General features: G+C 42.5%; 1 protein-coding gene across 2 annotated transcripts in view; it reads right to left on the reverse strand.

Moving 5' to 3' along the window:
* LOC115206385 (endothelial cell-selective adhesion molecule) overlaps window positions 1-15,713 on the reverse strand; it is an 88,216-nt gene extending 72,503 nt beyond the window's left edge. Inside the window, exon 1 of one of the 2 annotated variants that reach the window (XM_029773270.1) lies at window positions 15,212-15,713. In XM_029773270.1, the coding sequence (XP_029629130.1) occupies window positions 15,212-15,266 (55 nt within the window). In that variant the 5' untranslated portion in view covers window positions 15,267-15,713. The remainder of the gene's footprint in view (window positions 1-15,211) is intronic. The other variant, XM_029773269.1, reaches the window with a different exon arrangement.
* Between the last annotated feature and the right edge of the window lie 1,559 nt (window positions 15,714-17,272).

The following is a 17,272-nucleotide window of genomic DNA, read 5'->3' on the forward strand; positions in this document are numbered from 1 at the left end:
GGCCCTCATACCACCCTCATGGAGTCTGTTTCTGACCGTTTGAGCAGACGCATGCACATTTGTGGCCTGCTGGAGGTCATTTTGCAGGGCTCTGGCAGTGCTTCTCCTGCTCCTCCTTGCACAAAGGCGGAGGCAGCGGTCCTGCTGCTGGGTTGTTGCCCTCCTATGGCCTCCTCCACGTCTCCTGATGTACTGGCCTGTCTCCTGGTAGCGCCTCCATGCTCTGGACACTACGCTGACAGACACAGCAAACCTTCTTGCCACAGCTGGCATTGATGTGCCATCCTGGATGAGCTGCACTACCTGAGCCACTTGTGTGGGTTGTAGACTCCGTCTCATGCTACCACTAGAGTGAAAGCACCGCCAGCATTCAAAAGTGATCAAAACATCAGCCAGGAAGCATAGGAACTGAGAAGTGGTCTGTGGTCCCCACCTGCAGAACCACTCCTTTATTGCTAATTGCCTATAATTTCCACCTGTTGTCTATTCCATTTGCACAACAGCATGTGAAATGTATTGTCAATCAGTGTTGCTTCCTAAGTGGACAGTTTGATTTCACAGAAGTGTGATTGACTTGGAGTTACATTGTGTTGTTTAAGTGTTCCCTTTATTTTTTTGAGCAGTGTATAATACATCAAATCAATTTAGCCTCAAATAAATAATGGAAATGCGTCCAATTTAGTTTAAATAATGCAAAAACAAAAAGTGTTGGAGAAGAAAGTAAAAGTGCAATATGTGCCATGTAAAAAAAGCTAACGTTTAAGTTCCTTGCTCAGAACATATGAAAGCTGGTGGTTCCTTTTAACACGAGTCTTCAATATTCCCAGGTAAGAAGTTTTAGGTTATTATAGGACTATTTCTCTCTATACCATTTGTATTTCATATACCTTTGACTATTGGATGTTCTTATAGGCATTTTAGTATTGACACTAACAGTATAGCTTCCATCCCTCTCCTTGCCCCTACCTGGGCTCGAACCAGGAACACATCGACAACAGCCACCCTCGAAGCATCGTTACCCATCGCTCCACAAAAGCCGTGGCCCTTGCAGAGCAAGAGGAACAACTACTCCAAGTCTCAAATAGAAGCATTGCGAAGAGCTGCTGGCAAACGCACAAAAGTGCTGTTTGAATGAATGCTTACGAGCCTGCTGCTGCCTACCACCGCTCAGTCAGACTGCTCTATCAAATCATAGACTTTATTATAACATAACACAGAAATACGAGCCTTTGGTCATTAATATGGTCGAATCCAGAAACTATCATTTCGAAAACAAAACGTATATTCTTTCAGTGAAATACGGAACCATTCCGTATTTTATCTAAACGGGTGGCATCCCTAAGTCTAAATATTGCCGTTACATTGTACAACCTTCAATGTTATGTCATAATTATGTACAATTCTGGCAAATTACGGTCTTTGTTTGGAATAAATGGACTTCACACAGTTCGCAACGAACCAGGCGGCCCAAACTGCTGCATATACCCTGACCGCTTGCACGGAACGCAAGAGAAGTGACACAATTTCCCTAATTATAAGAAATTCATGTTAGCTGGCAATATTAACTAAATATGCAGGTTTAAAAATATATACTTGTGTATTGATGTTTAGGTTTGGTGCAACGACAGTGCCAAATCGTCACCCGTTTGGCGAAGTAGGCTGTGATTCGATGAGAAATTAACAGGCACCGCATCGATTATATGCAACGCAGGACACGCTAGATAAACTAGTAATATCATCAACCATGTGTAGTTAACTAGTGATTATGAGAAGCTTGATTGATTTTTATAAGTTTAATGCTAGCTAGCAACTTACCTTGGCTTCTTGCTGCCCTCGCGTAACAGGTAGTCAGCCTGCCACGCAGGCTCCTCGTGGAGTGCAAAGTAAGGCAGGTGGTTAGAGCGTCGGACTAGTAACCAGAAGGTTGCAAAAACGAATCCCCAAACTGACAAGGTAAAAATCTGTTGTTCTGCCCCTGAACAAGGCAGTTAACCCACCGTTCCTAGGCCGTCATTGAAAATAAGAATGTGTTCTTAACTGACTTGCCTAGTTAAATATAAGGTGTAAAAAAAAAAAATTTAAAAACATAAATTGGCCAGATACCGATTGTTATGAAATTGGCCCTAATTAAAATCGGCCATTCCGATTAATCGGTCGACCTCGCTTAGAGATCCTCTGTGGAGATGGTTGTCCTTCTGGAAGGTTCTCCCATCTCTGCAGCACTCCACCAAATCAGGTCTTTATGGTAGAGTGGCCAGACGGAAGCCGCTCCTCAGTAAAAAGGCACATGACAGCTCACTTGGAGTTTGCCAAAAGGCACCGAAAGGGCTCTCAGACCATGAAAAACAAGATTCTCTGGTCTGATGAAACCATGATTGAACTCTTTGACCTGAATGCCAAGCATCACATCTGGAGGAAACCTGTCACCTTTCCTCACTAATGCTTGTGGCTGAATGGAAGCAAGTCCCCTCAGCAATGTTCCAACATGTAGTGGAAAGCCTTCCAAGAAGAGTGGAGGCTTTTATAGCAGCAGGGGTAGGGGGGATAAACTCCCTATTAATGCCCATGATTTTGGAATGAGATGTTTGATGATCAGGTGTCCACATACTTTTGGACACCAGTGTGTGTGCATATTCAGTGCAAAAAATGGTGAATGCAGGTAGTCCGAGAGTAGCCATTTACCAATCTTGGGGGGGGGGGGGGGGGGGGGGGGGGGGTAGAAGCTGTTCAGGGTTCTGTTGGTTCCAGATTTGGCGCACTGGTACCACCGACCGTGTGGTAGCAGAGAGAACAGTCTAGGATTAGGGTGGCTGTAGTCTGACAATTTTTTGGGCCTTCCTCTGACACTGCCTGGTATAGAGGTCCTGGATGGCAGGGAGCACTGCCCCAGTGCGGTCCGGTGCCTTGCAGTTGATGCTGTAGAACTGAGGGCCCATGCCAAATATTTTCAGCCTCCTGAGGGGGAAGAGGTGCTGATGTGCCCTCTTTACAACTGTGTGTGTGGACCATGTTAACGCAGAGGAACTTGAAGCTCTCGACCTGCTCCACTAGAGCCCCATCAATGAGGTTGTTTTAAAATCGCGCCAAACTTTAAAATGGCACCGGAAGAAATGGCAGCAGTTTTACGGGTGCCTAACCAATTGTGCTATTATGTGGGGTTTTTTGCATTATTTGTAACTTATTTTGTACAAAATGTTTCTGCCACCGTATCAGGACAGCGATCACTCACCTCGGATTAGACAGATTTGTTTTCTTCAACAAGCAGGACATACTGTTAACACCTGACAAGGCCAACATCCCCGTTATTGGCAAGAGAAAGACTCGGGTACATAGGACGGAGTGGGGTGCCTCGTAAGGATACGCAGAAGGCGAGTGGGAAAGCTGTAGTTACCGTCAATATTACTCGCCAACGTACAATCATTGGACAATAAATTAGACAAGGTACAATCACGAATATCCTACCAACGGGACATCAAAAACTGTAATATCCTATGTTTCACGGAATCGTGGCTGAATAAAGACATGGATATTCAGCTAGCAGGATATACGCTGCACCGGCTAGATGCAACAGCACACTCCGGTAAGACGAGCGGGGGGGGGGTCTGTGCATATTTGCGAACAGCTGGTGCACGAACTCTAAGGAAGTCTCTAGAATTTGCTCACCTGAAGTAGAGTATTTTATAACTCTTGGCAAATCGTTTGGTCTACAGTTTCATCTATACTTTGTGGCTGTTTATTTACCAGCACAGACGGATGCTGGCACTAAGACCGCACTCAGTCAGTGTATAAGGAAATAAGCAAACAGGAAACCACTCACCCAGAGACGGCGCTCCTAGTGGCCGGCGACTTTAATGCAGAGAAACTTAATCAGTTTGACCTAATCGCTATCAACATGTTAAATGCAAAATCGGAGGGAATTTTTAAAAAAAATTCTAGATCACCTGTACTCCACACACAGACACGTACAAAGCTTTCACTTGCCATCAATTTGGTAAATAACAACCTATCCCTCAACGAAACCAAGACTAAGGAGATTGTCATGAAGAGGGCACGACAATGCCTATTCCCCCTAAGGGAACTAAAAAGATTTGGCATGGGTCCTCAAAAGGTTCCACAGCTGCAACATCGAGAGCATCCTGACTGGTTGCATCACTGCCTGGTACGGCAACTGCTCGGCCTCCGACCGCAAGGCACTACAGAGGGTAGTGCGTACGGCCCAGTACATCACTGGGGCTAAACTGCCTGCCATCCAGGACCTCTATACCAGGCGGTGTCAGAGGAAGGCCCTAAAAATTGTCAGACCCCAGCCACCCCAGTCATAGACTGTTCTCTCTACTACTGCATGGCAAGTAGTACCGGAGCACCAAGTCTAAGACCAAAAGGCTTCTCAACAGCTTTTACCCCCAAGCCATAAGACTCCTGAACAGGTAATCAAATAGCTACCCGGACTATTTGCATTGTCCCCCCCAACCCCTCTTTTACGCTGCTACTCTATCATATATGCAGTCACTTGAACCATACCTACATGTACATGCTACCTCAATTAGTCCGACTAACCGGTGCATATAAATATAAAACCTCGCTGTCATTTCTGGGGGTTTTTTCTTCACTTATCTATTGTTCAACTAATACTTATTTTTTATTAAAAATTACACTGTTGGTTAGGGCCTGTAAGTAAGCATGTCACCTGTACATGACAAATAAACTTTGAATTGATTTGTTGTCCTGCCGCCACACTGCCAGGTTGCATAGTGCTTTTAACTCATGTTTGACACATGATTACATTCTGCATGTTCATTTATACAGTAATTAACACTCAACATGTGGAATTTGAACTCACAACCGTTTAGTTCACGGCATTCCAATCTTCCTGCTACGCCACCATGTCTGTGTTAATAACTGATTTCACCTGTATTGCTACTTCGCACTTCAAAAGTAATCTCAGATCTTTTAAAATAACTCAAGAAAACTATTGTATTTATCATAGCGATTATGGAGTAACATTAAAACAGTAATATGCCCCACCAAAATCAGACAATACAGAAAAACCTACAATTGCTGAAATAAGTAAATCAAAGAATAGATTAACTGATAATTGACAGACACTGGTGAAGCAGGAAGATCTGAATGCCATGATGCAAGAGCCTGTGAGTTCAAATCCCAGGTGAGCACGTTAATTACTGTAGGAAATGAACATAAAATGTAATAATCTGGCAACGTGTCAATATGTAACTTGAATTTTTTTAAAGTGTAGAAGCACTGTAACTAGCTTCCCTTTTCTAGTTGAACGACCATATGAGTCAAGTTGAGCAAACACATTTTAAGTTGAGAAAACATAGGCACAAATTCAGTCAAGTTGGAGCTAAGTTTGGGCCAACCAAAAAAGTCTGGAATCAGTTAATAATAATAATAATAATAATAATATCTTTTTTGTCAGTGTACGGTGAACGAAGCTTGTTGAATCATGACTCTTTCGAGTTTTCAGTTGATCATTCTCCGGTAGGGGGTCCTGCGTGCTCTGGGCATTACTGACTAACTGAACGAGTCAAAAAGATCAGAGTCAGTAAAATTTGCCAATCTTCATGTCGCTATTTCTGCTCAAGGAGGTGTCCACGCCTCAGTGACGCTGATGGAAGAGAGGGAAGGTGCAGCTTTCCCATTTGACATCAGAAGATGGACCAATAAAATCGTCAAATAGAAAGGCTGCATTTTCAGAATGTGATTTTTATACGGGCCCAAAATATTTTTGGGGTGTGAACATTCCACTATTACTGCTGATATGGAGATTGTGAAATTACAATGCAAAAATATATGACAATGCTCTCCTTTAAGTTCTCTATTACAGAGAAATATTGTCTCAATGTCTTTCGGTGTCCAAATGACTGATTATATTGGACAAAACCTCAAATGCAAACAGAGTTAAAACTTTCATCTTTGTTGTTTTGAGTGGCAGGAGGAGGAGAGGTTTGGTGTATGTGTAGGAAGGTGTACACAGAACAGAACGAGCAAAGGAGACAAGACCAAAAAGACAACTGGAATAGCGTCAGTGGATTGCAGCAAGGGAATGGTTATCTAGGATTGCGGACTGCCTCGGATATGGAAGGTTTGAGATGGAAGTTACTTGAAGACTTCCTGCTGTGGATAGGTACTCCAGGTGTGAAATTAGAACGTAAATAAAGAATTTCATTAACCTTTTAAATTCTAATGTGACTTTTCGAAGAGTGAGAAGAAACTGGTTGAAAGTTGAGACAGAAAGTGACAACCTTGGATTCTGAAAATTGTATCTATTGCTGGTAAAGTGCTGCAGAGAATTCTGACCAACTGTCTGTGGCTTGAGACCAATTCAGTCATTTCCAATAGGTCCAGACATCCCAGTATAGCACTGCACATGGCTGCACTGATGAATATGGTAGTGATCTCCACTAAAGTATGAGAAATTCTATGAATGCCTAGCCACAATCTGTATCTGCTTTCAGACAATTGCTCCATTTATACGGTGGATGAAAACTCCAATAAATACTGACATGCTCAGTGAGTGCAATTGTTTGTGTGACTGCACCCTTGAAAGAATACAGGGGGGCTTCAAACACCAGTCACAGAGGTAGACTCATGTTTATGCAGATCAAGAGCCTCTAGACCTGGGGCATGTTCAGCAGGACACGGTTTTGGAACGTTCAGATGGAAATATGTTATGTAGAACAAACATCTCTTTCCGACATGCAGAACAAGGCATCATGTCGGCTTTGTTCACGGCATTTCTATCTGCAATGTTTGGCAACTGAACGTGGCACTGGTTTTACAGCATGTGGCCTAAACCTGCCTGTCTGAAGATGCCACTGACTATGATACAGAACCTAAAGATCTCAGTGTCAGGCCTGATTGGCCACAGACAGTAAATCAATTCCCAGTAAATCAATTCCCCACAACCCTTAAATTGTCCATTTTACACATAAGACTCTGTATGCATCTGAATCATCAAACACCCAAATGTACATTTGGTGATCCATGTCTGACAAAGGCAACGTCTGCTACTCTGAGTACATGATGCCTCATGCTGTATTGAAAACATGGACTAATAGTAGTGCTGCATTAGAAATAGCATCAGAGAGCAGAATACCCACAGATAATTATTTTAGAAGTAAAGCCATTTAGAAGTATTGCAGCCTGTTAAATAACAGAATGATTTGAGATAACTGAACAGAAAAATGGCGTCAGTTTCAGATTTGAAACTATCAAACGATCAAATATATCCCTATATTTTCAGAAGGAATTCCATATTTTAGGGACCTGAGGTATGGTAGATGCCAAACCACATGAATGGAGTGCATACTAGGACTTAGTCTTAGCACCTGAACCAGAAAATACTTTAAGGGAGCCTGAGCAAGCCTGAAAATGCCAATGGTTACTGGGCTTATCAGGTCGAAGCAGGTTTCTGAGAAGCAGCCCTGCGCGCATTTAGAGAGCCAACCAGGCGACCTCAGGGCTTGAAATAGAAATGAGAAAAGCTCAAAAAAGTTCCACTCCCAAGAACATCTAATAAAAATCATTCTGTATATTTTCCCCCGATATGTAACCTAATTTCTCCTGTTATCATAAATAAATAAAATAAAATAAACTCTGATGAAACGTTACTAGGAGCCAATGACAGCGCAGGGCAAATAAATGTATTTGGTTTGATTAGACATTCTCCATTCAGCCAATAAGGTTGTGTTGCACATCCATAAAGGTAATATAATCTACCAGGACTTCCAAGGCTCTTTGCAATGTCAAATGTCTTGACTCAGGGGGACTTAAAACCTGGTAATTCCAATAGCCAACGGTAATTGCCAAAGCAGGTTGCCTGGAATGGCACTTAAATCTATTGGTCTGATTTCCATGATTACGTACCGCTGGAGACAGGATAATTGAAGAGCAAGTTGTATCCAATTCCCTGACCTGAGATCTAACATGTTCATATTCTGTAATTCCTTATTGACTTAGAGAATATTGTTAGGGAGGGAGTCAGTCCAACTAGGAAGTAAGGGGTCTTTATTAAGAGGTAAATTGAAACTGCAGCTGACTAATGAAAAGCCTATTGTGGAAGAAAGCTGCATCCCACTTAAAACCGCACACAACGATTGGCATGTGTTTTTCTGTTGATCATTAGAAAAACAAGATTTCAGTCGGAGCTGTATTTCCTGACCGATTGTGCGTTTGGTTAATTATGTTTCCCCCCCACGAGGCACTATAGAAGCCTATTTCCATTTCTCAAAATCCCCAGATTGAATCTAAAATAAAATTACAGATTTCTTGAGTTGATGTTTTTGCAGAGGATGTTTTCGTTGTACAATTTTACATTAAGTAAGGTGTTTGGTGCAGTATTTCTCAAGACATGTCTTATGTAAACAAATTCAGAGCTGCTGGGCAGGTCTGTCTCACTGTCTATGCTACTGGACAGAGTGCAATCATTGTAGCTGTTCACCCCATGTTAGTTGGCAAATGGACATCGTTAAATCAAAACCCAACCTTCAGTTACCCGTTGTGACGCACGGATGTTCCAAACTCAGTTTAAGCCGAGACTGACTTTATGACCAAAATTATCAATTTTGACCCCAGAATAACGGTTTGCCACAAAGTCTCACTCATGAGAGAAAAGCATACTTAGCTGACTGTAATCAGTGTTGGACAACAGCCATACCCTGTGCTGATCAATCCCCTGCAGTAGCCTCCTTAGAAGGTCCTTAGCCTCACAAAACCTGGCTTGTAAGGTCTAAAGCCTGACAGCACCTTCTAAGACCAGGTCACACCCCTCCTGATTTACTCAATCCACCTGGCCCGAGGCCTGCAGCCAGCAGAGGATACAGCATGCCTCGATCTCACTCCTCAATGAATACTAATCTCTCATCTCCCCACAGCCAAAACCATCAATCTCCCTCCTCCGTTCCAACACAGCCATCTTCTGCCCTTTTCCCCTGACAAAGCCATCTAGCTTTACTCTGCAAGCCCATCATCCATCATTACAGAGCAAACCAATCTCCAACAGCTCTCTACCACAGACCCATCCTCTGCCATTACACCCCCGGATCACATCTCTACAATTACACACAAACTAATCTTCCACTCGCTCACTTCGACCCGGTAACCCGTCTCCTACTTGCACAACAAAGCCGACAGAATAAAGGCAGGCTTTACGGACAGACCACTTTCCACACCTTTATACCCTGCCTCGGAAATCAATGGCAAGCCATTTTAAAATGTCAATGAAAGATGCTTTTAGTACATAAGAGGTGGAATAACAGTTCTACAGCTGAGACTAGACCACCACAGCCTCCCACTAGGCTCAACCTGATTACAATGAACTGCAAAAGAAAATGCAACACTATGTGCAGAATGTGGATTTGTTCTGATTCATGGCATGTATGGTAGGATACACTAACAGGGATGATTCATAAAAATGTGTTGGTTTGTGATCTTCCATTGATTGTTTCGATCTCTGAAGCCCACACACTGCTGTCAGTTTGAGTGAAAGGAGATTCTACCCATTAGTGCATGCTATTTTCCCAGGATGCACCTGGCCTAAATCACCACCCAAAGCCAGGGAGCAAATGGCACGTCGCTTGCTCAGAGATCTGCCATTTATGATTTGACACCGTGATACCGTTAACCCCTGGACATCAAGTACTCCAACTGACATGCATTGTATGAAAAGTGAAATTGAGCCAAACATAAAAGTCAATACTAAAAAAGGTGAATAAGTGAACTGAAACTATTGAGGCCAAAGCAAGGAGGACTTTTTTTTTATGAGCATGGCCTTATATCTATTGCAGATTATTGGAAGACTATTTTATTCACCCAGTTCAATGTAACATCGATAGGTTTAGGCTACTACTGTAAATGATTTTCCAATTGTCCCTATACCCATTATGGAGGTTGCTACAACCTAGCCTATGAATTAAAGTTTACGAAGTAGATGCACACAGGTCGAGATAGAAATTTGATGTTACAGACAGTGACGCATTCAATAACGCCTTGCACACCCTTGCCGGCATCTAGCTGATCTAGGGTGTAATCATTAGTCCAACATTTGCAAACAAGAGTTTCTATTAGACAAATTCAGGTATGTTTATCCCCTTTTCGTTCCGTTTGCTTCTGCTTAAGAAACATTTTAACAGAATCGGCGGAATGACCCCTGAACACACAAACACAGCTCACTCTCATAGCAGCCACATTGTATCCCTTCTCGCATCTATGCGCTCTCCTCCTCTCACCTTTTCCCTTTGTTTGTGAACTTCAATGCACATTATCTCAGCTGTATGTGACCAGGTGAAAAAACCTTTCCAAGCCAAACCATATCAGAACCGCTACACACAGCCTACATTGTGGTCACCATATTAGCTAAAGTAACGTCACAGTCAACATAGCTAATAGAACTAATGCGTTAGTAAAGCCGCTACAATGATGCAGTAATGTTACAGTGTATAGTCAGTACACAGTTTAGCAGGCAGTTACACCAGCAGGCCCCGGTGGCAATACATTTGTAAAACCAAAAGCTTACCTTGACTTGGAAGAGTACCAGTGTTCTGTTGGATATAGCCAGCTAGCTAACACAGCATCCCTCTGAGCCAGGGCTAAATAGTAGGCTAAAATTATTAAATCTCTCCACCACTCTTGCTTCTCCTTCATTTTTGAATAAATTAATTTGTTAAATGTTAAACTATTGTCTCCCTCTTTGAGTCAACTACTCACCACATTTTTTGCACTGCAGTGCTAGCTGAAGCTTACAGTTTCAGTGCTAGATTAATTATCTGATCCTTTGATTGGGTGGACAACATGCCAGTCAATGCTGCAAGAGCTCTGATATGTTTGAGGACGTCCTCCGGAAGTTGTCATAATTACTGTGTAAGTCTATGGAAGGGGGTGAGAACCTTGAGCCTCATAGGTTTTGTATTTAAGTCAATGTACACAGAGCACGGAAACTAGCTGTCCTCCGGCTACACCATGGTGCTACCCTACAGAGTGCTGCTGAGGCTACTGTAGACCTTCATTACAAAACAGTGTGTTTGAATTAATTATATGACGACATGTGAATATATAGTTTTATCTAAAAAGGATAACTTTAAATGTTTTAAATTTTTACGAAATTCACTGAGGAAGGTCCTCCCTTGAGGAGCCTCCACTGTCTCAGTCAGTAATTGGCAGAGTTGGGTGATAGTGGCGTGGCCTCACTGGCCTGTGTTCCAACTCCTCTCACCAAACCAAAGAGTTCCGTTCCCCCCACCCTTCCCTGACCTCCCCCGCCACCTGATGCCTGCCCTCCTCCACCTTCCCATCCCTGCATCATTAGTCACATGAGGACAGGATCTAGATTGAGATGTGTTGGTGGTGAAGGGCTCCTGTCAAGCTGCAGCTGTGGCAGCACCCACACCGCCCCTTTTACTGCAGTCTGTGTGCCTCAGCTCGCTTCACTGCCACACTCAGCTTCCTCATCAGAACCGCTCTGTTTCCTTCCCCACAGAGTCACACTGTACCATAGTAAAATACAAACATAAATCACTGTACTGTATGTTCGACTGAGTATTATCGTGCCACAAAGACAGGCCTATTTTCAACCCTTTAAACGACCATTATAGGCTACTTTTGTCTTGTTGGCTGCTAATTCAGGTAAGACACATCAGCAAATTGACAGTGTATAAAAGGTTACTGTATGCTATTCTGAAGGGAGCTCAAACAACAAAAAGAATGGAAAGAAACACAGGAGTCTATATTACAATACATATTCAAATATTAAAACTCAGTGTAACATGTTTGCCCATTCACTGTCAGTAGTAGGAGTTAATGAGGTGAAATATTGACTGTAGGTGCTACACGTCCTGGCTGCATCGTGGGGGGTATATATAATAACAATAATAAATTGCCCCAGCTAGCTTGGCACTAGCCTTGCTAATGATCTCTGCTGAGAGAGGAGCTGACGCCGAGGCACTGGCTCCCTCCGTGCCATCCGCCCCCACTTACTATAGAACGTGATTTTGTTAACTTCACATTTAGACAACGCTGAACACAAGTAAAACACCTCTGGGGGTGGGGACAGTACTTCTGTTCGATCAACTTTAATACCAAAGATTTTTGCCTACCATAAAGCACTACTTAGTGATTAATTTCTCACATGGACCCAACATATACTGAAATATGTGAATTTCTCTCCTGTTATGATTTGACAGAAAGAGTTGGGTCTGCCAAGAGTGGGTGAAAATGCACGTTGGTGATGAAATTTCACTTCCTTATGTTATAAAATACATTTTACCAAGACAAATAATTCTTCACGTTCTGAATCGTTCATTGAGGTCGTTCTCTAACATATCATTAACAGTGTATTTACATAGAGATAAAGTTTGTGGAATCAGCTGTCTCTAACAAAGAAAACTGTCACATAGCAATGTTGTTATTATCATATCTCTTCGGTCAGGCCTAATTGGCCAGTTTAAGTTCAAGTGTGACATTTGCACTAGCTGTCAACCCTGTCAGTGTGTTTATTGACAAGAGGCTTCCTCAATCCAATAGACCCCCAGCCTACTTTTACTGCTTTTCCTCCCCAGCGAGGAAGAAAAGAAGCTTACAGATCACATTAATGCCTGCTTCTCCACAAGGTATAGATACAGCGACGGGAGACACTAACGGCTAATACACAGTAGCAACATAATACAAAGAAACAGGATTCGTTATTTCTCCCTCTAAATAGATTGGGTATGAAATACTATTCCACAGATATTCTGTCCTAATCTGAGCAACAGTGATAAAAACATGCAAAAAGCGAATGAAAACTTGACTGACATTTTGTTTTGTAAATAGAAGCTCTCCATTGACAGTAGGCTTACTTAAATGTTAAGAGGCAACAACTTCAGCTGGGTGAGCATTCAATAGGCCCCATCATGTGTTCACATTAAGCACCCACAGAGATATACCCATACACACCCAGAAACTAGCAACACAGTGTAATCACCTTCCTTATCTAGCAGCAAACTGCACTATCAGGGTCTGACATCTGCAGAACGTTTTGGGGGCCGAGTTGAGCGGTTATAACTGATAGCCCAGAGCAGTGGTTTTCAAACCTCTCCTCTGCGACCACCAAACATCTCACAATTTTGTTGTAGCCCTGAACTAACTCACCTAATCAAGGACTTGATGATTAGTTGGATCAGGTGTGCTGCTGTGGAATAGTTAAAATACATGGAACGGTTGGGGGGGTCCCCCAAGGAGAGGTTTTAAAATCCCTGGCCTAGAGCCCTTAAATTCATATCTGGACCTCTAAACCAGTTCCACTGTTTTTCCCCCGTTGTTCCCCTCTAATCAAGGTCTGACTTGGAGTACTCAAATCTTACCCTAAGAGGTCTGGAATACTGCTAGTTTTCTGTTTTACCTGATAATTGCACCCACCTAGTGTCCAAGGTCTACATCAGTCAATGATTAGAGGGGCAGAATGAAAAACGAATGAACAAAGTAGTGGAACTGGCTTCGAGGTCCAGAATTAAATTTGAGGGATGCATTTAATACTAACAAAAGGGAAATGCCTTTTCTGGCTCATGCAGTTCAGTTGTCCACCCTTATATACTGTTAACCTAATTGATCAAACTCCACCCAGGTGTCCTGTCCTACGGCATAGATGATAAATCCTCTCTGACTGGAGGAGCCAATGGTCGCTGTCAATCCCCGGACATCCTATGGAAGTAGGACAGACGGAAGTAAAATAATGCTGTGAGTTGATGAGTTCATGTTGGCCGTGGCCTATCCTACAACACAGGGTTTACTCCAGGCTGAATGGATAGTGTCATGATGAACACACTCCAACTCCATGTTTGCCATTTTAATCCCAGCCTGACGTGAAACCAGTCCCTTAGCCAGTCTGTCGTCATCACTCGCGTTTTAATCTCATCAACCAAGACCGCCGCCCGGCCCGGCCGGTGAATCTGTACCTTGTCCTTGCCTTGTTAAAACGCCAGGGCAAATCAGAGGATTACAACCTCCTTTGACTTCAGCAGCGTGGGCTGGGCAGCTTAGCGACAACCACAATGCTCATCTCACTGTGCTGCTGCTGGGAGTCAATCTAGTATGGGAGTTTCCTCAACACAAAATAAATTACAATATAAAACATGTTTATTTTGTTCCCCAACTGGTGGCATGCTGGTGATTTTAATTTGGCCCCCCAAGTTTGAGAAACAAAAAAATATATATATATTTTTTTAACATAACTGTAAAAACACCAGCAAATCAAAACCAGGCTATTTTTATTTGGGAAATATTTTCCAAAGTATTCCCACACAGAGATATGCATGATCGTACAGAAATGTTAGCAAGGTTTGAAGTGATAGTTTTAATCAAATATTATCTGTTTGAAGTTATTGTGGTCAATTTGCACTCTACAAATTATTTGTAATTATGTTCCGGTCCCCTAACCATCCGCTCAAGAAAACAAAAATCAGACTGCGGCTGAATCTAACTGATTAAAAACGACATCTCTACCATCAGAATAACAGTGCAATTTGAACTGTGCTGACAGGTGAAAGGACATGTGTAGTAGCCAGTGAGACAGCCTACCTATAAGCACACCACACCTTTCTCCCCTCCACTATTGAAGAAACTAACACCTGGATCAATTGTACTTTGAAAAATAATAGCCACCTAAAAAACATGTAGATATATCTTATTATTCCCTGTACTAGATACATTTTCATTTCAGGGGCCAAATCTCAGGAGGCAATTTCTACAAACTACATTACAACACTATTGTAACACCATGCACATGCTTTTGGGCCAGACAATGGATCCCACGTCTAATCTATATCATATATCTATTGAAGTCAAATACTGTAGATTTGGAGCCAAGATCTGCTTTTCGTCATGCTAGAACACTAGACTAGAGAGCGAGGACTTCACACAGGTATTCATTGGCTACATCATATTTATAAAACAGGTGATAGCCTACCGTACAGCCAACAATTTGTGAAATCGCCTGAGGAATTTTACAATGCTGCATCTTCTGAAAGCTGCACAGAACCACTAAATGTGAAAAATAACGTATACCACAAGACCGTAACCTAACAGTCTGTATGTGTAAATAAATGACGCATAGAGCTGGAACGACAATAATGATTGAAATAGTAGAAAAGGTATCACTTGTTGACATAATCTAAAAAACAAAAACGGTAAATAGAACAGTTGCGGCACAGAATGATCTTACCTTGAAAAATCCATAAGAATAACAGGAGCGCTCGGACTGTCCCAGACATCGCCATTGCCCAACATGAACCGCACGTGCCCAGTGCAAGACGAACAGCAAACTTGTCTACAGAGGGAGTGGGCGTCTGTTGTCTTTTTGAAGTTCGTCTCCTGTTCAGTGGTCTCTCATCCGCTCCACTTCTGGCCAACGTGAATACGGGAAGTAGAACTTAGACAGTATAGAAAGGTAATGGTTTTTTAATTATTTCCGTTTTCCCGTCCGCCGAGCAAACATTGCAGAGCACTGGCGCTGGTACACTTCCACCGTACACGGTCAAATAAGAAACCATTTGTCGAGAAGTCGACGCTCTCTTTCCCTTGACTTTACCCGTGACTCCTGAAACCCTTACATATGTGCTGCGTCCCCTCTCCAGAGTTGAAATGCAGACAGTAGTCTCGCCTCCTTACCATCGAAGTGAACAGTTATAACGGGTCACCTGCCAGCCTGCACCTGGGCGCACATGAAACGCCCCGCCCCCTATCATTATGGGCATGGTTTCGTTTTGCCCTGGTTGTTTTTATACTTTCTACTCTATAACATCTCTACACAAGACTAATAATCTATAGTACTAATTACTATGAACTAAGGCTTGTAATGAAACCTTATTAACTGTGGAAAAAAGTTATTAAAGGCACAGTGCGTTCAAAAAAAGTGATTTGCCAGTGTTTTTTATAGGAGCACTCCATATATATATATATATATACTGTACCAGTCAAAGGTTTGGACACACCTACTCATTCAAGGGTTTATCTTTCTTTTTACTATTTTCTACATTGTAGAATAATAGTGAAGACATCAAAACTATGAAATAACACATGGAATCATGTAGTAACCAAAATAGTGTTAAACAAATATATATTTTAGATTGTTCAAAGTAGCCGCCCTTTGCCTCGATGACAGCTTTGCACACTCTTGGCATTCTCTCAACCAGCTTCATTAGGAATGCTTTTCCAACAGTCTTGAAAGAGTTCCCACATATGCTGAGCACATGTTGGCTGCTTTTCACTCTGCGGTCCGACTCATAACAAACCATCTCATTTGGGTTGAGGTTGGTGATTGTGGATGCCAGGTCATCTGATGCAGCACTCCATCACTCTCCTTCTTGGTCAAATAGCCCTTACACAGCCTGGAGGTGTGTTTTGGGTCATTGTCCTGTTGAAAAACAAATGATAGTCCCACTAAGCGCAAACCGGATGGGATGGCGTATCGTTGCAGAATGCTGTGGTAGCCATGCTGGTTAAGTGTGCCTTGAATTCTAAATAAATCATTGACAGTGTCACTAGCAAAGCACCCCCACACCATCACACCTCCTCCTCCATGTTTCACAGTGGGAACCACACATGCAGAGATCATCCGTTCATCTACTCTGCATCTCACAAATACATAGCGGTTGGAACCAAAAATCTCAAATTTAGATTCATCAGACCAAAGGACAGATTTGCACCGCTCGTGTTTCTTGGCCCAAGCAATTCTCTTCTTCTTATTGGTGTCCTTTAGTAGTGGTTTCTTTGCAGCAATTCGACCATGAAGGCCTGATTCACGCAGTCTCCTCTGAACAGTTGATGTTTAGATGTGTCTGTTACTTGAACTCTGTGAAGCATTTATTTGGGCTGTAATCTGAGGTGCAGTTAACTCTAAAGAACTTATCCTCTGCAGCAGAGATAACTCTGGGTCTTTCTTTCCTGTGGCGGTTCCTCATGAGAGCCAGTTTCATCATAGCGCTTGATGGTTTTTGCAACCTCACTTAAGGAAACTTTCAAAGTTCTTGAAATTTTACGGATTGACTGACCTTCATGTCTTCAAGTAATGATGGACTGTCATTTCTCTTTGCTTATTTGAGCTGTTTCTGACATAATATGGACTTGGTCATTTACCAAATAGGGCTATCTTCTGTATACCACCTCTACCTTGTCACAACACAACTGATTCGCTCAAACACATTAAGAAGGAAAGAAATTCCACAAATTAACTTTTAACAATGTAGTCACCTGCATTCCAGGTGACTACCTCATGAATTGGTTG

The sequence above is a fragment of the Salmo trutta genome, chromosome 13 (assembly GCF_901001165.1).
Source record: "Salmo trutta chromosome 13, fSalTru1.1, whole genome shotgun sequence".
Taxonomy (NCBI): domain Eukaryota; kingdom Metazoa; phylum Chordata; class Actinopteri; order Salmoniformes; family Salmonidae; genus Salmo; species Salmo trutta.